We start from the raw sequence: 16665 nt of genomic DNA, 5'->3' as shown, positions 1-16665 counted from the left end.
CCCTGAACTTCAGAGAATACAAACAGAGGTTACAAGCAGACAAAACATACGGACAGAGAAACAGATCAGCAGATAGGCTTCCAGCTGTCTGACCATTACATCCATACCTAGTCAGTTACCAGAGAGGGAAGCACCAACATCTGAGTTTTCAAAGCCGGGGGGCTCAACGGCTGCCCAGAGTCTCATCTGGTCAAATCACACAACTCTTCTCAAAGTGAGCCCCAAAACAAAACCTCACATCAGGGATTATATAGCCTTCTCCTGGCTCAGAGAATGTCACACTCCTCTTGACCCACTGCCCAATCACAAAGCAGCAAGGTGTGGGCATTCCTGAAAAATAACCTTCCTGCCATAGGCTCCATGTAACCACATTCACCCTATTAGGGGGCAGAGTATATTTTCAAATCAGGGAAGGTTCTCAGAGTCACTTAAGCCTATCAAAAGGCCAAGGGGGCAGGGAATATCTTCAGATTCCCATTCCCATAACAGCCAATAATCTGGGTTAAGAGTAAACCTTGTTGTGACAAATTATAGGCAATACTATAAAGAGCTTAGTTGTCCTGTTTAGGTGTTCTTCATTGATCTTTCTTAAGTATTTCTCATTCATCTTGTAAAAGTGGGATGTCTTCCCCTTGGAAATATAAAATGTGTACTTCAACAACTTAATGCCTTTGAATTAATCTTTATGTTCTTATTACCTTGCTCCCTGAAGTAGGGTTACAGTGGATTTAATCTTTAGATAAGTCTGAAAAGTACTTTGTGGACTAAATAGAAAACTTGAGTCAATTATTTGACTTAATTTCATTGTATTTTCCAGTTAAAACCTTTTTTTTTTTTTTTTTTGCTTTTTGGAGGGAGAAGGCAGGGCAATTGGGGTTAAGTGACTTGCCCAAGGTCACCTGGCTAGTAAGTGTTAAGTGTCTGAGGCTTCTGACTCCAGAGCTGGTGCTGTATTCACTGCACCACCTAGCCACTCCTAAAACCTATTGTATTAATGTTAAATTATTGTTGTCAACTTTCAAGGACTTGTTTCCTGAATAATCACTGCTTAAAATCTAGAACTATGCTTTCAAACTCCATTTTACTTTATAGAAATAGCAATTCTGAAAAATACTGCTACTAGGGGTATTTTTTTTTCATCTAAAATAATTAAGATAAAGCTTTGTAGCAAAAATATTTATCTGCAGAATTTTTTATACCAGTCATTAAAATAGGCTCAATTTTCATCCATTTTGCTCCAGAATTTCTTTATCTTCTCTGTATCTTCATAATGTTGGACTGGAATTAGTAGTTGCCTTCAATAGAAATCATACCCAGAAGAGTTATATGACCATGTTCTTTGAAAAACATTGAAACAGTAGTAATGTTTTAGTGCGATGTTCTTGCTTAATTTAAAAATTTGTTTACTGGTTTTTAATTTTTTTTTTATGCACATATGCAGTCTCAAGGCCGAAGTGAAATCTTAATGAGTTTACAAAAAGTCCTAAATGGTCTGGGTGGTGCAGCAGCTTCCTGTCACCGTGATATTTATAAGAATGCAAGATCTCTGCTGAGTGACAGATCTATGGCTGTTAGGTGTGCAGTTGCTAAAGTGAGTACTTTATTGACTTCAATTTGATTATTAATGTGGGAATTTCCTCCTCCAGTGCAGTTTGCAACCTATTAATGCTTCATCCTGTGTGATTTTTATTCTTATTCATCTATAAGTTATCCATTAAGAATCTACGCAATGCTTTGTAGTCCTTGCTTTGGTTATTTTTATAGTATAAATTTTATATATAAAAATATAGCACATATTTTATATGATTTTATAGTAAGATTTACAAATTATGCTTCCTATTTTGTTTGTTAAAGTAATTTATACTTATTTCTTAAGGTGTTAAATATGAGAATGGAAATGTTGAAACATTTTTAAGTTGGTTTATTTCAGGGAGAAAATTGAATTGTCTCCTTTAAGAATAAGAAATCTCTGCTAAATAATTAAATTAATTTTAGATCTTTTATAAAGTTGTTTGTGTTGATAGCCATTAGTATTTAAAGGGAGTTAGCTTAAATATAAACATTTTTGGAGTATTTTTATAATAATCATTGTATTTAAATTTGTCCAGGTTAGACTTCTTTGGCTTCTGTCTCCAAATCAAACTTTTAGTGAATATCATACCTTTAAAAGAATAACCAACCAAAAAATAAGTAAGCATCTTTACTGTGCCCAGCACTAAGATGTATTGACAGTAGTGAAAAATTATACATATAACTTTTTTTTTGCTTTTTGGAGGGCAATTGGGGTTAAGTAACTTGCCCAAGGTAATACAGCTAGTTATTTTGTGTGGGTGTTAAGTGTCTGAGGCTGGAACCGAACTTGGGTCCTCCTGACTCCTGGGCCAGCGCTTTACTCACTGCGCCACCTAGCTGCCCCTATAACTTATTTTTTTTAAAGTGACTTGGCAGAATTCCAAACTCATATTATTCTCATCTAAAATAATTCTATACAGAATTAAATTGTATACCTAATGTATTTAGGTATTTTACATATCATTATATATTTTTAAGGAAACTTGAAGCTAAAAAGATTGAGGAAGTGAAGCTCAATCATTAATGAAAATTAAACATCTTTGAAATTATAATGTTAAGTTAATGGGAAAACAAGACTTAAGAGAAAAACTTGACTTAGATTTTTAGGAACACAGCTATTATTTAAATGTTGCATACTTTAAGAGGAAAAGGTGGGGTGGTAGAAAGAAAACCTACTGCACAAGGAATTTGCTAAACAGATACATTTAAAAAAAATCATTATTTAAAAAGTAATTTTAAAATAATTTTTTTGTTAGACATTGTGCTAGGCAAAGAGGATACAAAATTTTAAAAAAGGAAATAGTCCTTCCATGTACATAGAAAAATAAATATAGAATAGATGCAAAATAGATAAAAAGTAATTCTGGGGAATGATAAGGTATTAGCCACTTTGGAGATCAGAATAGATTTTCTGTAGAAAGTAGCACTTGAGCTGAGCTTTGAGAGAAGCTAAGAAGATAAAAAGGGCATGCATTCCTCGCAGAGGGACAACCTGTACAGAAGCACAGAACCAGGATTTGCAATGTCCTATACAAGGAACTACAAGTAGCCCCCTTCAGTTGAAATGTAGAGTACATGAAAGAGAATAATGAGCATTAAGCCTACAAAGTTAAGTTGGAGCAAGATTGTTAAAGTTTAAGATGCAAACAACAGAGTTTCCATTTTATCCTAGAGGCAAGAAAGAGGCAGTAATATCTTAATATTTAAAGCAAAGAAGGCTAAAACTCAGGAGAACTATATACCAATATCATTAATGAATAACAATTAAGATAAAAAAATAAAATCCCATCAAACAGACTACCATGATTCATCCAAGAAAAATCAAGCATCATGACCAGTTTAGGTTTATAGCAGGGATGCAATGATGGTTTAGCATTAGGAAAACTATCAATATAATCAACCATATCAAAAACTAAAGCATACAAAACCACATGATCATCTCAATAGATGTGTGTGTGTGAAACCTTTAACAATGTATAATACTCATTTATGCTAAATAAAAAGGGTATATTGTTTTATATATAAATATATATATATATGTAACACATACATATATAATGTATAATATAAAAAGCACCTATCTAAAACTAAAAGCAAGCTTTATACGTAGTGGGGATATATTAGAACCATTACCAATAAATAAAGAAATTGAACAAGGATGCCTACTCTACCCACTATTATTTAATATAATTCAGGAAATGCTAACAACAGCAATAAGACAGAGAATAAGAAATTGGAGGCATAAAGATAAAGAGGAGGTGAAACTATCCCTCTATTATTTATACTTGGAAAAATCCTAGGGAATCTGCAAAGATGCAGTTTGAAACAGCTGATAGCTTTAGTAAAGTTGCAGGCTTCAAAATAAATCCTTAAATTTTAGTAGTATTTCCATATAATAATAACCAAATCCAGAAGTTAATAATACAAAGGGAAATCCCATTGCAAATAATTACAGAACATACTAAATGTCTGGGAATCTAGCTACTGCAGCACAGAAAATAGATGTATAAATTCAATTACAAAATATTCCTTAAGGAAATAAAGGATAACTTAAATAGCTGGAAAAATATTCAGTCCTCATGTCTAGGTAATTTCAATATAGTAAAAATCACAGTATTATCAAAGTTAATTTACAGTTTTAATGTCAATCAAATTATCACAGGGGTTCTTTATATGATTAAAAAAAGTAATAAATTCCATTTGAAAAAGGAAAAATTCTTGATTATCAAGGGAAATAATGACAAGAGATAGAAATAGAAGTACATACCATTTCTGGATCTCAAATTTTATAAAGTAGCAGCCATCCAAGTCATCTGCAGTTAGTTAAAAATAAAGTTGTAGATCAATGGAACAGACAAAACAAGGGAGAATCAGAAATAATGAAACTCTATTCCAGTGTTCAATAAACCAGAAAACTCAAATTTTTTTTTTGCCTTTTTTGGGAGGTCAATTGGGGTTAAGCGACTTGCCCAAGGTCACATGGCTAGTTTTTGTGTTAAATGTCTGAGACCGCATTTGAACTCAAGTCCTCCTGGCTCCGGGGCTCGTGCTCTATTCACTGTGCCACCTAGCCTCCCCAAAACACAAATTTTTTTAGGAAAAAACTCCCCATTTATAAGAACTATTGTAATAACTGGAAAGCAGTCTGGCAGAAATTCAGTTTAGAGACTACCAGCTTACTCTGCATTCCATAATACATTCTAAATGGATACCTGACTAACCTTAAGATTTAATAAATATTGAACTGTAAAAAAGAAAAGCAGATTGTATACCTCTCACTTGTATGGATAGGAAATATATTTTTAAATAAACAAGGAATAGAGGTCATTACAAAAGATAAAATAAATAATTTTGATTACATGAAACTGAAAAGATACTCCACAATATTAACGTATCTAGGATAAGAAGGGAAGTGATCCAGTAGGGAAAAATAAGTTTTTTCATGATTTCTCTGATCGGAATTTTGTATCCAAGATATAGAAAAAGCACACACAGATATACAAATATATTTATTATATGTGTGTGTAGCTATACACTTAAATATTTACAAATAGAACTAAACATAATTATGTACAAGTGTGTACATACCTACAAATATATATATAACCAAAAACCATTCCCTAATAAGTGGCCAAAGAATATGAACAAACAATTTTTTTTTTTTGCTTTTTGGAGGGCAATTGGGGTTAAGTGACTTGCCCAAGGTCACATGGCTAGTTTTTGTGTTAAGTGTCTGAGGCCTGACTCCAGGGCCGGTGCTCTATTCACTGCGCCACCTAGCTGCCCCAACAAACAATTCTAAAATTCAGAACAACCATATGAAAACAATGCTCTAAAACACTAATAAGAGAAATTCAAATTGAAACAACCTTATGATTTCACCTTATACCTTGCAATGTATATGGCAGTGGCAAAGATAACAAAAGATGAGAATAGTCAATGCTGGAAGAGTTGTGGGAAGATTGCCAACCTAGTGCATTGTTGATGGAGTTTGTGAATCAGTACGACTGATTAGCAAAAGACTTTGGATTATACAAATAAAGCATCTAAAATGTTCATATCCTTTGACCCAGAAATTCTGTTGCTATACTTATATTGTAAGAGGCCATTGAAATACAAAACACCTACCCTACATATACCAAATATTCATAGTAGCACTTTTTGTGATAGCAAAGGAATGGAAACAACATAGATACCCATTGGTTGGGGAATAGCTAAACAAATTATGGTATGTGCATGTAATGAAATATTACTGTGCTGTAAGAAAAATGATAAATACAGTGAATACAGAGAATAATGGAAAGATTTACATGAACTAATTCAAAGTGAAGTAAATAAAACCAAAAGTACAATATATACAATGACTACCACAATGCAAATGGAAAGAACTCTTTTCCCTCTTTTCACCCTACCCCTTAAACAGTCAAAAATGAATGAACATTATATGAAACATGAAAATGAACATTATATGAAAATTATAAAGAACAAGCATGTCTTGAAGAAAGAGTGATGAGGTGATATTCCCATCCCACTCTTTTAAAGAGATGGAATGCAAATGTTGTACATTGCACATATTTTAAGGCTTTTTCAATGTGTTTATCAGTAATGTTATTTTTTTCTCTTTCTTTTTTTTTTTTGTCTTTAAAAGACTGTTTTGTCAAGTTGTTTCAGTCATGTCCAACTCTTTGTGACTTTATTTGAGATTTTCCTGGCAAAGATACTGGAATAGTTTGCCATTTCCTTCTCCAGCTCATTTTACAAATGAGGAGACTGAGGCAAACAAGGTTAAGTGACTTGCCTGGAGTCACACAGCTAGTAAGTGTCTGAGGCTAAATTTGAACTCAGGTCCCCTTAACTCCAGGCTGTGCCACCTAGCTACCCTTAAGGAGCATTGACCTCTGTAAAAACCTTGATATATTAAAAAAAAAAGTCTGTATGCTATATTTCAAGAAGTAAAAGGAAAAATTTTAGAACCAAAGGGCAAAGATTAGATAGAATATATGATGACCTTTAAAATGAACTATATTAAAGGAAAAGTCAGAGAAATGCCATTGCTAAAATGCAGCTTTTATGTCAAAGAAAAAGTAATGCAAGAATCTAGAAAGAAGTAGTTCAGCTACCAAAGAACCATAGTCAGTATCACACAGGACATAGAGGCTTATAGATCTTGGAATACAATTCAAAACACAAGTGATTTGTACTTGGAACCAAGAATAACATGCCCTGAAAAACTAAGTATAATTTCACAGGGGGAAAAATGGAATAGAATAGAATAAAGGACTTTCAAGAATTCCTGCTTAAAAAACTAGTGCTAAGTAGGATATTTTAAGTGCAAAAACAAGAGTCCAGAGAAAGTGAGAAAGGTCAGTTTATTTGGGAAATTCGAAGGGGATGTGTGATGATGCACTGCTAAAGTTCTAATAGGAACATATATAATCTATATCAAATTATTTGCCTTCTCAGGGAGAGGAGTGGGGAGGGAAGGAGAGAATTTGGAACTCAAAATTTAAAAAACAAATGTTAAAAATTGTTTTTATGTGTGATTGGGGAAAAATAAAACATTAAACAAATATTTAAAATTCTGATAGAATAAGAAATGTGTCCCTTTAAGGAGAATTGAGGAAGTTAAATATTTTTTTTAAATGGAGGACCTGAGGGTAGGTTAATTGTTTTTTTAAGATGGAAAATGGGGTAAAAAGAATGTTAGTGTAGAAAGTAAGAAAATTGATGGAACTTGCTGTTTTTCATAATTGAGTTGAGTAAAAAGAATAGTATAGAAACATGGAGGTAGGGATTGGGGCAGGGGGCACCAAATGAATTTCACTTTCCTCTGAAAAAAGACTGAACACATACATGCTTACACAAAGTTTGGTATAGAGAGAGACATCAAAGTCAATAGACAAACAGGGATAAAAGAGGGGAGGCCGAGAAGCCAAATAGTACTAGGGTAGGAATAGTATTGAGCAAAACACATTTTTTGATCCTGAAGGTAGCATTAAAGGCAGAGAAAAGAAAAAGAACTGGAAAGTAAGGGGATACCTATCAATTGGGGAATGGCTGGGCAAATTGTGGCTTATAGATGAAATAGAATATCATTACACTGTAAGAAATAATGAGAAGTCATGTGACCAACAAGATGCTGGACTAGATATTTTCTGCAGTTCCTTCTAAGTTTCTTTTTCCTTCCTTCCTTCCTTCCTTCCTTCCTTCCTTCCTTCCTTCCTTCCTTCCTTTCTTTGAGTCTCCCTAGCCCCGGTTGGAAGTGAAATAACTACTTATAGATCTGATGCCCCTACTTATTGTCTTGGCATGGAAGCTTTGATTTGTTCGATTTTTAACTTAACCTAGTTTGGTCCTCTTTAGGCAACCTGGTGGTCCCTGCTTACTTAATAGAGCTTGACTTGCAGACACTAGGACAGGAGGCTTTAGCTCTCCTGTTGTTGAGAATCCTTGAGCTCAAGTAATCCTCTAGTCCCAGCTTCCCCCATTCTCAGGAACACACATACATACATACGCACACACAAGTATATACCAAAGACAGAATAATTAACATCTATATCCACAGGATAAGAAAGTGAGAAATTCAGCCCAATAACAGCCTTATGAGTTAACAGTGGAGAATGATAATGATAACTGTGTTATACCAGCTTCTGCAGTCTTTTCAGACTGACCATAAAACTAAATTATAGGCTTGAGCCTTGGGATTCATTCCTGCTGCAGTCTTAGCCAACACATACTTCCTTGGCCCTTCCTCAAATATCTTATTGAAAGAAATAGCAGACCTCAACTCTTCCCCACCATGTAGGGAGAGCAGAAGAGTAAGGAGAGAGCCACTTTTCTTTTTGTGCTTGAAATGATCCTATGTTAGGGAAACTTAAAGTAATAAAAATCCTACCGAGAATACCCACTGTACCCTCCCCAAGCTTGCAAAATGTGATAGACACTCTGTGTAGCCAGAAAACTAAGGACAAAAGGGAACTGGGACAGGAGGCCTGTGTGTTGATCTGTACCAGACCTGAAAGAAAGGGATGGGCATTCAGCTGGAGTCAGTACTTTCCTCCCAGAAGCTACTTTGTAGAAGGGACCCAAATTGATGGAAAGTGAATTCTTGAATGTAGGAGGAGGCTAAGACAGCTCTGAATGACAGTCTCTGGGGCACCATCAAAGGGAAGGGAGTCAGAAAGTGAGAGATAGGTGATTAAAAAGGAAAAATATTTCAAGCAGAAGAAAATTCATTCAAAAAAGGTTGTAAACCTCCTCAATGAATACTGTTGATCAAAGGAAGAAACTTGTGACTTTCCAAGAGAACATAGTTCTGCACCTGGATGTTCCAGAATGGTTAAAGAGAAAAATCAGGATATTGAGAGAAGTTAAGAGATCAGATTGCAAAAGCTATGGCTGCACAGCTGAAATAATTAGCAGAAGAGAAAAAAAAATTTGCATTTACGACGGCAAGTCTCTCTAAAGAAACAAAAGTGAGGATAATAGATGGAGAATAAAAATATACTAAGAAGGACAGCGTAAAAGTGTTAATTAACACATGATCTCTATATGAACAGACTAATCTCAAAGACAAAAAGTATAAAAACAGCATAAAATTCATTGGTGTCCCAGTGGAATGTGTTAAGTGAAAAAAACATCATAATGGAAGAAATACAAGAAACCTTCCCAGAATTTCTGAACAACAATAAAAGCACCATTCAAAAGGATCTATAGATGAGCTCCAAGGGAAAAAAGCAAAAACAAAATTCTCTGCTCCAAACTCCAAAATATATAGTGATTGAATCAAATAGTTGCAATAATAACAACAAATTCTGGAAATGACTAGGAGTTAGGAAATTTCCTTTAAATATAAAGTAAAGGAAATCTAAAAGCATGACTATTTTGTACCCATTAGAAACTGCAGAGGGGATGGAATATTATATTCTAAAAAGTAAAGGACTTGAAAATGCAACCCCAAATGAGTTATTATTCTGCAAACCTAAGTGTTATCACCCATGGGTGGGAAGGGGAAGGATGGACTTTCAATTAAAGAAGCTTTTGTTTTTGTTTTTGTTTTGTTTTGTTTTTTGCTTTTTGGAGGGGGAAAGACAGGGGAATTGGGGTTAAGTGACTTGCCCAAGGTCACATGGCTAGTAAGTGTTAAGTATCTGAGGCTGGATTTGAACTCAGGTCCTCCTGACTCTAGGGACGATGCTCTATTCACTGTGTTACCTAGCTGCCCCAAAAGAGGCTTTTGAGACATTCCTGGAAAAATAAAAATTAAAAAGAAAAAACCTAGGTGTGAGTAGATTATTTGACTTGCAAAAACATCAAACAAAACTAATACAAGAAAGAGATAAATACAATTACTAAGTAAAGCACAAGGCAGAGGGGCACAAAAAGTCATGTGTATAACTGCGGATCAGATTTGGGAGCACTTGTGCAGCATGGATCTATAGCAGGTGAGGGGTAGGGGTTTAGGGTCCCATTTTTATAGGGTTTTAGTGATGGGGGACAGAGAACTTTTATCCATACCACCTTAAATTTAGTTGATTATCATATCAACATTTTTTCCAAGTTATCAGCATCACCTTAGGGTTGCCTCATGTATATAAAATTTTTTCCTTTTTTTGTTGAGCAAACCTGGAGCTTATAGACTGAAAGCAGTTAGTGGGACCAGGTGCTGTTACACTAGGGCCTAACTGATTTCCCCTGGTTTAGTACAGTCTCAGTATGTGACCTCACAATTTTTGATGCAGTTGCAAATGGCTTTTCAGTTCCCTTAATTTGTGAGACAAGTGTGAAAGTGGCTTCTATTTCCCCCTTTTTATGAGACAGTTTTGCAAGTGACTTAATGTGTTCCCCTTTTACAATCTTCCTATTATTGTTACCTTAAATTGGCTACTACATACTTACTACATGAATGATAGGGGAGGGGGAGATGAATGGGACGAGAACAAGATATAATTCTAACACATTATTAGAATAGGGGAATAAGAAAATCACCTAGGAAGACCAACCCCACCTTGTCCCACCACACATACCTGTGGGGTAAAAAGAAGAAAAAAATTTGATAATGTTAGAGAATCCCTATAAATATAAACTCATGAGAGTGAAGTGAGCATAATATATACAGGGACAACGTTGTGAAGAAAAATGGCTTTGAAAGACTAAAGAACTGATCAAAACAATAATCAACCACATCTTTTGAGGATCTATGATGAAATGTTACCCACCTCCTGACACAGAGGTAATGGACCCAAGGTACAGGGGAAAAAAATAAAATTTTGGCTATGGCTACCACTGTTCAAGTTGTTTAACTATGCTTATTTATTAAAAGAGGTTTTTCCCCACCCCCATGCTATTTTTAGTTGGGGTAAGGGGAAGTTTGGGAGAAAGGAGTAGGTTTTTCAATAGTAATGCAGAAAAAAAGAGTGAGCCATTAAAACGTTTTAAAAATGCACAGAAAAGTTCAGAGGGAATCACAGATATAAAAGATAGTTTTGAAAGTAATATTTTGAGTTTATTATGTACTTTTAAAATGTATACATTTATTTTTTATTCTTTAAAAAAAATTTTAAGTTCCAAATTTCTTCACTTCCATTCATTGAGAGCAATATATCCATTATACAAGTGAAATCATGCAAAACCTTTCCATATTAGCATATTACCAAAAAAAAAAAAAGCAAGATAAATAAAGTGAGAAAAATAAACTCTAGTTTTTGCTCTTTGAGTACTTCGGTTCTTTCTCTGGAGGTAGAAGCAGTTTTCATTATGAGTCCTTGAGAATTGTCTTGGATCATTGTATCAGTCGAATCTTTCACATTTGATCATCATTACAATATTCCTGCTGTTACAATGATCGCATAGTCATTCTACTCACTTTATTTGCAGTTCATATAAGTGTTGTCATGTTTTTCTGAAACCATCCCCCTTATCAGCACAGTAGTACTCCATCACAATCATAGCACAACTGGTTTAGCCATTCCCCAATTCATGGGTATCCCTTCAATTTCCAATTTTTTTTACCATCACAAAAAGATTACTATAAATGTTTTTTTTCTTTGGGGGTACAGACCTAGCAGTGGTATTGCTGTATCAAAGGGTACACATTGTTTTATAGCCCTTCTCAGTTCACAACTCCACAATTAGAGTACCTATTTTCCCTCATCTTTTCTAGTATTTTTCTTTTATAATAGGAGTGAGGTAATGCCTCAGAGCCATTTTAATTTGCATTCCTTTAATCAATAGTGATTTAGAACATTTTTTCATATGACTATAGATAGCTTTGATTTTCTCAAAATTGCCTATTCCTGTCTCTTGACAATTTATCAAATGGGAAATAGGTGATCAATAGATTCTTTCAATTTCTATTTGAACCTCTGGATCTTAGATATTGGGGCAGTCTTCCTATATAATTTTTTGAAATATGATGTTTAGGCTCTTTTGTTTTTATTATGGTTTTCTTGTAGTCCAATAATTTTTAAATTATCTTGCCACAATCTTATTTTTCAGATCAGTTGTTTTTCCATTGAGATATTTAATGTTTTCTTCTTTTATTATTTTGACTTTGTTTTATTGTTTCTTGAAGTTTCATGGAGTCATCAGCTTCCAGTTGCTGAATTCTGATTTTTAAGGAATTATTTTCTTTAATGATCTTTTGTATATCTTTCCATTTGGTCAATTCTGCTGTCTAAGGAGTTCTTTTCTTCAGTAAATGTTAATTCTCTTTTCATAATTTTCTTGCATCATTCCCATTTCTTTCTCCATTTTTTCCTCTGTTTCTTTAGCTCTACCAGGAATTCTTGTTGGACTTTTGTCCAGTTAGCATTTTCCTTTGAGGCTTAGGTTGTAGCCATTTTTAAACATTGCTGTCTTCTTCTGAGTTTATGTCTTGGTCTTCTCTGCCACTGTAGTATCTTTTAATAATCAAGTTCTTTTTTTTTTTTTTTTACTGTTCAATCATTTTCCCAGCCTATTTTTTGACTTTGAACTTACTTAATTATTGTTAACTATTGTTAAAGTTGATCTCTGCTTAGTTGGAGGTGGAGCAACATTGATCCATACTTAAGGCTTTTTCATGTTGCTGTTTTCAAAGCTAGCTCTAGGTTACTGCAAGTTTTCAATGTTTCCAAGGTGTTGTGATCCAGAGAGAGGTGTGGTCACTGCACTTCTAGTCTGTGGTCTAATGTTTATCTAGGAACAGCCCTTGCTCCCATGCTGCTGCAAACACTAATGACCTTCTTGGCCCTGGAATTGTGACCAGATCCTCTGCTTTCCGAAGTTGCAAGTGCTAGTGCTTCTCTTTGCCTTGTAACTGTGAGCAGGACCCCAGCTCCCTTGTGACAGACCAGAGTGTTCCTCTCTCCCTTGCAACTGTGCCCAGAACTGCTTATGGGTAGTGGAGTTGTCACATAGCACCACTACAGCCAGTGCCAGAAAAGGGACCCCAGTAATCTCTTTCTGACCAATTGTCTGGCTGCCTTACTGTCTCTGGTCAGGGAGGTGCTGTTGCTGCTGTCACAACCACTTCCAAGGCTCACTATTGGTGTTGCCTCTGTGTGTGCTCCTGGCTAGCTCCCACCCTCCTAAAATGTCCTAGGCTGAAAAAAGGTCTCACTCTGGCCTTTTGTTGGCTCTGCCACTCGACAACTTGATTTGGGGCATTATTTTAAAATTCTTTGGAGGGGAATGTTGAGAGAGTTTACCTAAGTGCCTCTAATGCCTCTGCTCTGCCATCTTCTTTTTGCCCTTGTTATTTACTTTTTAGAGGTTTATAATTTCATATTCTTTTTTTGTGTTGTTATATATATGGAAATGCTCATTTTTTATGTTTAAGTTCAGAATAACAATTTAATGTTAAAAACCATTAAAGAATGAAATCTCTGTGTGTCTCTGTTTTTCTCTCTCTAGTCTATCATGTTAATTGGTATAGGCTCTCTAGCTTCTCAGTTGGGTTTGAGAGCTTTTAGCAGATTTAGTTAGATTATACAAATAAGCACACACACATATATACACATGTGTGTATATACACACATACACATGCATATGTTTTTAATATGTGAATCTATGCATTACAATGATATTGTTAAATATCATTTATTAAATGCATTATGCTTTCTACTGTCAACTCCAGTCTGAGAGAAAATCAGTTGTTGAACTAATCAATGAACTGATGTGTAACAGTATGATCATATACTGTTTTGTTGTTTTTCAAGCATTTTGTGTGTGAATATCCTTAGCTAGTTTGTGATCTCCCTGAGCATAATATATATCTTACATTTTTTTCATATTCCTCACAGGGTCTAGTATAGTGCCAGGCACATAGTAGTTACTTAATCAATTCTTGTAAACTTGAAAAATAGTGTAATTTTTCTAGTTATTGTTTTAGTGTTGTTCTACTACTTTAAATTCAGTTCATTTCTCTACAGTATTATAGAATATATTTTTAAATTACATTTATCTTCAGATTAATTTAGTTAAATCTAATATGTCTAAAACCTTTTTGAAATTAATTTAACTTTAAAATATTTCTTCTACTTTACAGTGCCTGCTAGAACTACAGAATGAAGCTGTATTTATGTGGACAGCTGAATTGGAAAATATAGCCACACTATCTTTTAAGGCTTTAGAAAGCTCAAATTACGGGGTTCGAGTGGCAGTGGCAAAACTCTTAGGAACAGTCATGGCTACAGCATTGATGCCTAAACAGGCAACAGGTACTGAATTATCATAAACATATCATATGCATATACTTTTTTAATTTCATATTTTTCCATGACAAACCTTAAGTTAATAACCTTTATGATTTCTGAATTCATCTAATGTTAGTTTCTTTGTAAAAATTTAAATTCCATGAAAACTTTGCCATTATTTTGACCAAAAGATATTATTCACCAGTATTTAGTATATTCTCCCAAATTAGTTATACAGTAGATTAAGTTTCAATAAAAATTAAAAATTTTTAGATTCGTTCTTCTTTAGTCATTTTTAGTTGTGTCTGGCTTTTTGTGACCTCATCTAGGACTTTCTTGGCAGAGATGGTTTGCCATTTCCTTCTCTAGCTCATTTTATACATAGGAAAACTGAAGCAAACTGGGTTAAGTAATTAGCCCAGGGTCACACAGCTAGTAAGTGTTTGGGCCAGATTTGAACTCAGAAAGATAAGTCTTCCTGATTTGGGGCCCAGAACTCTATTCACTGCTCTCTCTACCTAGCTGCCCCTTAAATGGTTTTGACTTAAAATCTGAAAATTCCACACATAATTTCCCATTCAATAGATGGTTGAATTAGTTTGTACATAATTTTGATATAGTCATAGTATTAGTGATTTTAAAATACTTCACATTCTTTTGAAAGTGAGCCCTACTCTAACTGCTGATTGTACGATGAAAATGACCTTAGGTTATCTCAGTAGAGCACATTGTCTGGCAGATGCCTTGATGGAAGATCTGTGCATAGGTCTCATGAGAGCTATTACCTGCACTGTCATAACCTCTTAACATACTCCTGACCAGACCCTATCCCCAGTGTTCTCAGACCTCTTTGTCTTCCTTTGCTGACCTAGACTGAAAAACAATTCACAACGGTTTGCTTTTTCTTGAATTTCCCAGGTATGTCTTCTAAATGTATTTGATGGAGTTTTGGGGTAGAGACTTGCTGTACTTCTTACTACTACTCCTTCATCTTGACTCAGCAATCCTGTATTATATTTTAATGCTAGTAAAAAGTAAAACTTTAGTGGTGGCTAGGTGGCACAGTGAATACAGCAATGGCCCTGGAGTCAGGAGGACCTGAGTTCAAATCTGACCTCAAACACTCAACACACTTACTAGCCACGTGACTTTGGACAAGTCACTTAACCCCAGTTGCCCTCCAAAAAGCGCAAAAAAAAAAGTAAAAACTTTAAATTCTTGAAGCCAACCATGATTATTCAGTATACATTATAGTGACAATATATATATATATATATATATAGTATATTTTAGAAAGACTTTTAAAGAGTAAACCTAAAGTACATTTTTATTTACAATCTAAATTAGTTAATCATTATCTTGAAAGCTAGCTACTTGGACTACTTATTTGTAATGAAAAAACAATATATTTTATATGGCTACAATTTTATCTTTTTTTCTTCTGAAAGTAATGCGTCAGAATGTGAAAAGAGCTACTTTAGATGAAGTCTTAGAGCTCATGGCCACAGGATTTCTACGTGGAGGGTCTGGATTCTTAAAGAGTGGTGGAGAAATGCTAAAAGTTGGTGGGTCAGTTAATCGTGAAGTAAGAGTTGGAGTCACACAGGTTTGTAATAGCTTTGTAAAAATTGTCATTGTTTCTTTATTTTTTGCTTCATGAATTTTATAAAACTGTTTGCCAAATAATAGCAAATACATAGACATTTGTAACTTTACATAGGAAATATCCCTTTGATATTTTACCTTGATTTCTTTAAATAAACACTTTTTATAAAATTAGCCTCATTCATCTTCTTAAATTACATGCTTATACATACATATGATTAATTATTCACATAATTGTACAAATTATGTGAATGTATAAATGTATATCTACCTCTTGGAAGTTAGCATTTCCACAGTTATACAAGCCTTTTGGTTGTTTTTAACTCAAATTATGCTAAAAAGGACATTAATATCCAAGAATCAGAATTTTAATTTAAAGTGAAAATTTCTTATGTCTTTAGGGAGTTATTTAAAAGTGATGGTTATCATCTTACCAACTGCCTAGCAGACATTTTGTACTAAATGTCTCAGTGTTGAGTCATCTCAACTCAACATGCCCAAAATAGAGTTCAGATTCACCCTTCTTCTGAACTATTCTATTACTTTCAAAGGCACCATCATCCTTCCATTTATCCAGGTTCACTGCCTTAGTATCATCCTCCATACCTCATTCTCACTCATCCAACATATTGAGATCACTTGCCAAATCTTGCTGTTTCTGTCTCTCCATCTCATATCTATCCCTTCAACATTCACAAAGCTACCATCTTAATTTAGACTCTTTATCTCTTACCTAGACTACTATAATAGCTCCCAATTGATCTTCCTGCCTCAGTCTTTACTCTTCCAATCCATCTTCCATATAACCACC

The 16665-nt window shown here is 34.4% G+C and overlaps 2 protein-coding genes across 3 annotated transcripts in view; one reads left to right on the top strand and one right to left on the bottom strand.

Annotated features, from left to right (window-relative positions):
* Positions 1-16665, top strand: part of HEATR5B (HEAT repeat containing 5B) — a 135947-nt gene that overhangs the window by 10397 nt on the left and 108885 nt on the right. For both annotated transcript variants that reach the window (XM_069072208.1, XM_069072209.1), the window contains 3 exons: positions 1442-1591; positions 14102-14273; positions 15698-15855. In XM_069072208.1, coding sequence (XP_068928309.1) covers positions 1442-1591; positions 14102-14273; positions 15698-15855 — 480 coding nt within the window. The remainder of the gene's footprint in view (positions 1-1441; positions 1592-14101; positions 14274-15697; positions 15856-16665) is intronic.
* CEBPZOS (CEBPZ opposite strand) overlaps positions 1-16665 on the bottom strand; it is a 295755-nt gene that overhangs the window by 215702 nt on the left and 63388 nt on the right. The gene's annotated exons all lie outside the window — the stretch shown is intronic.

This window comes from Petaurus breviceps, unplaced genomic scaffold, assembly GCF_028583685.1.
Source record: "Petaurus breviceps papuanus isolate PSGF00001 unplaced genomic scaffold, PetGlider_PUasm1.0 90845, whole genome shotgun sequence".
Taxonomy (NCBI): Eukaryota; Metazoa; Chordata; class Mammalia; order Diprotodontia; family Petauridae; genus Petaurus; species Petaurus breviceps.
The sequence above is the reverse complement of the archived record's forward strand: the minus strand, read 5'-3'. Positions and strand labels throughout refer to the sequence as shown.